The following is a 315-nucleotide window of genomic DNA, read 5'->3' on the forward strand; positions in this document are numbered from 1 at the left end:
TGCTGGGGGCCATCGGGTGTGCTTTTGGAGGTGCCCAGAGTGTGGAGAGGGCACAGCCCCAAATCCAGACTCACGTTCTTGTTCTTGTACCTTTGCCAGTGCCACCAAGCAAGGGGTCTGCCCTGCCACTTCCTCCACCTGTGACCACCACTACAAGGACAACCACAAGCACCGCTGCTGCTCGGCCCACCACCTCTACCACCTCCACCATGAGACCTACACCAGGCAGAACCACTACTGCACTCACTACTACTCCTGCACCAACCAGCAAGGCTACCACAACACCAACCACCATCAGCCAGTCCACATCAGCCA

General features: G+C 58.1%; 1 protein-coding gene across 1 annotated transcript in view; it reads left to right on the plus strand.

Annotated features, from left to right (window-relative positions):
- Nucleotides 1–315, plus strand: part of LOC104491075 (very low-density lipoprotein receptor-like) — a gene marked incomplete at both ends in the record, with an annotated part of 11,292 nt that overhangs the window by 5,515 nt on the left and 5,462 nt on the right. Inside the window, one exon of the mRNA XM_010133435.1 lies at nucleotides 100–272. Coding sequence (XP_010131737.1) covers nucleotides 100–272 — 173 coding nt within the window. The remainder of the gene's footprint in view (nucleotides 1–99; nucleotides 273–315) is intronic.

Source organism: Buceros rhinoceros, unplaced genomic scaffold (genome assembly GCF_000710305.1).
Source record: "Buceros rhinoceros silvestris isolate BGI_N320 unplaced genomic scaffold, ASM71030v1 scaffold24823, whole genome shotgun sequence".
Lineage (NCBI taxonomy): Eukaryota > Metazoa > Chordata > Aves > Bucerotiformes > Bucerotidae > Buceros > Buceros rhinoceros.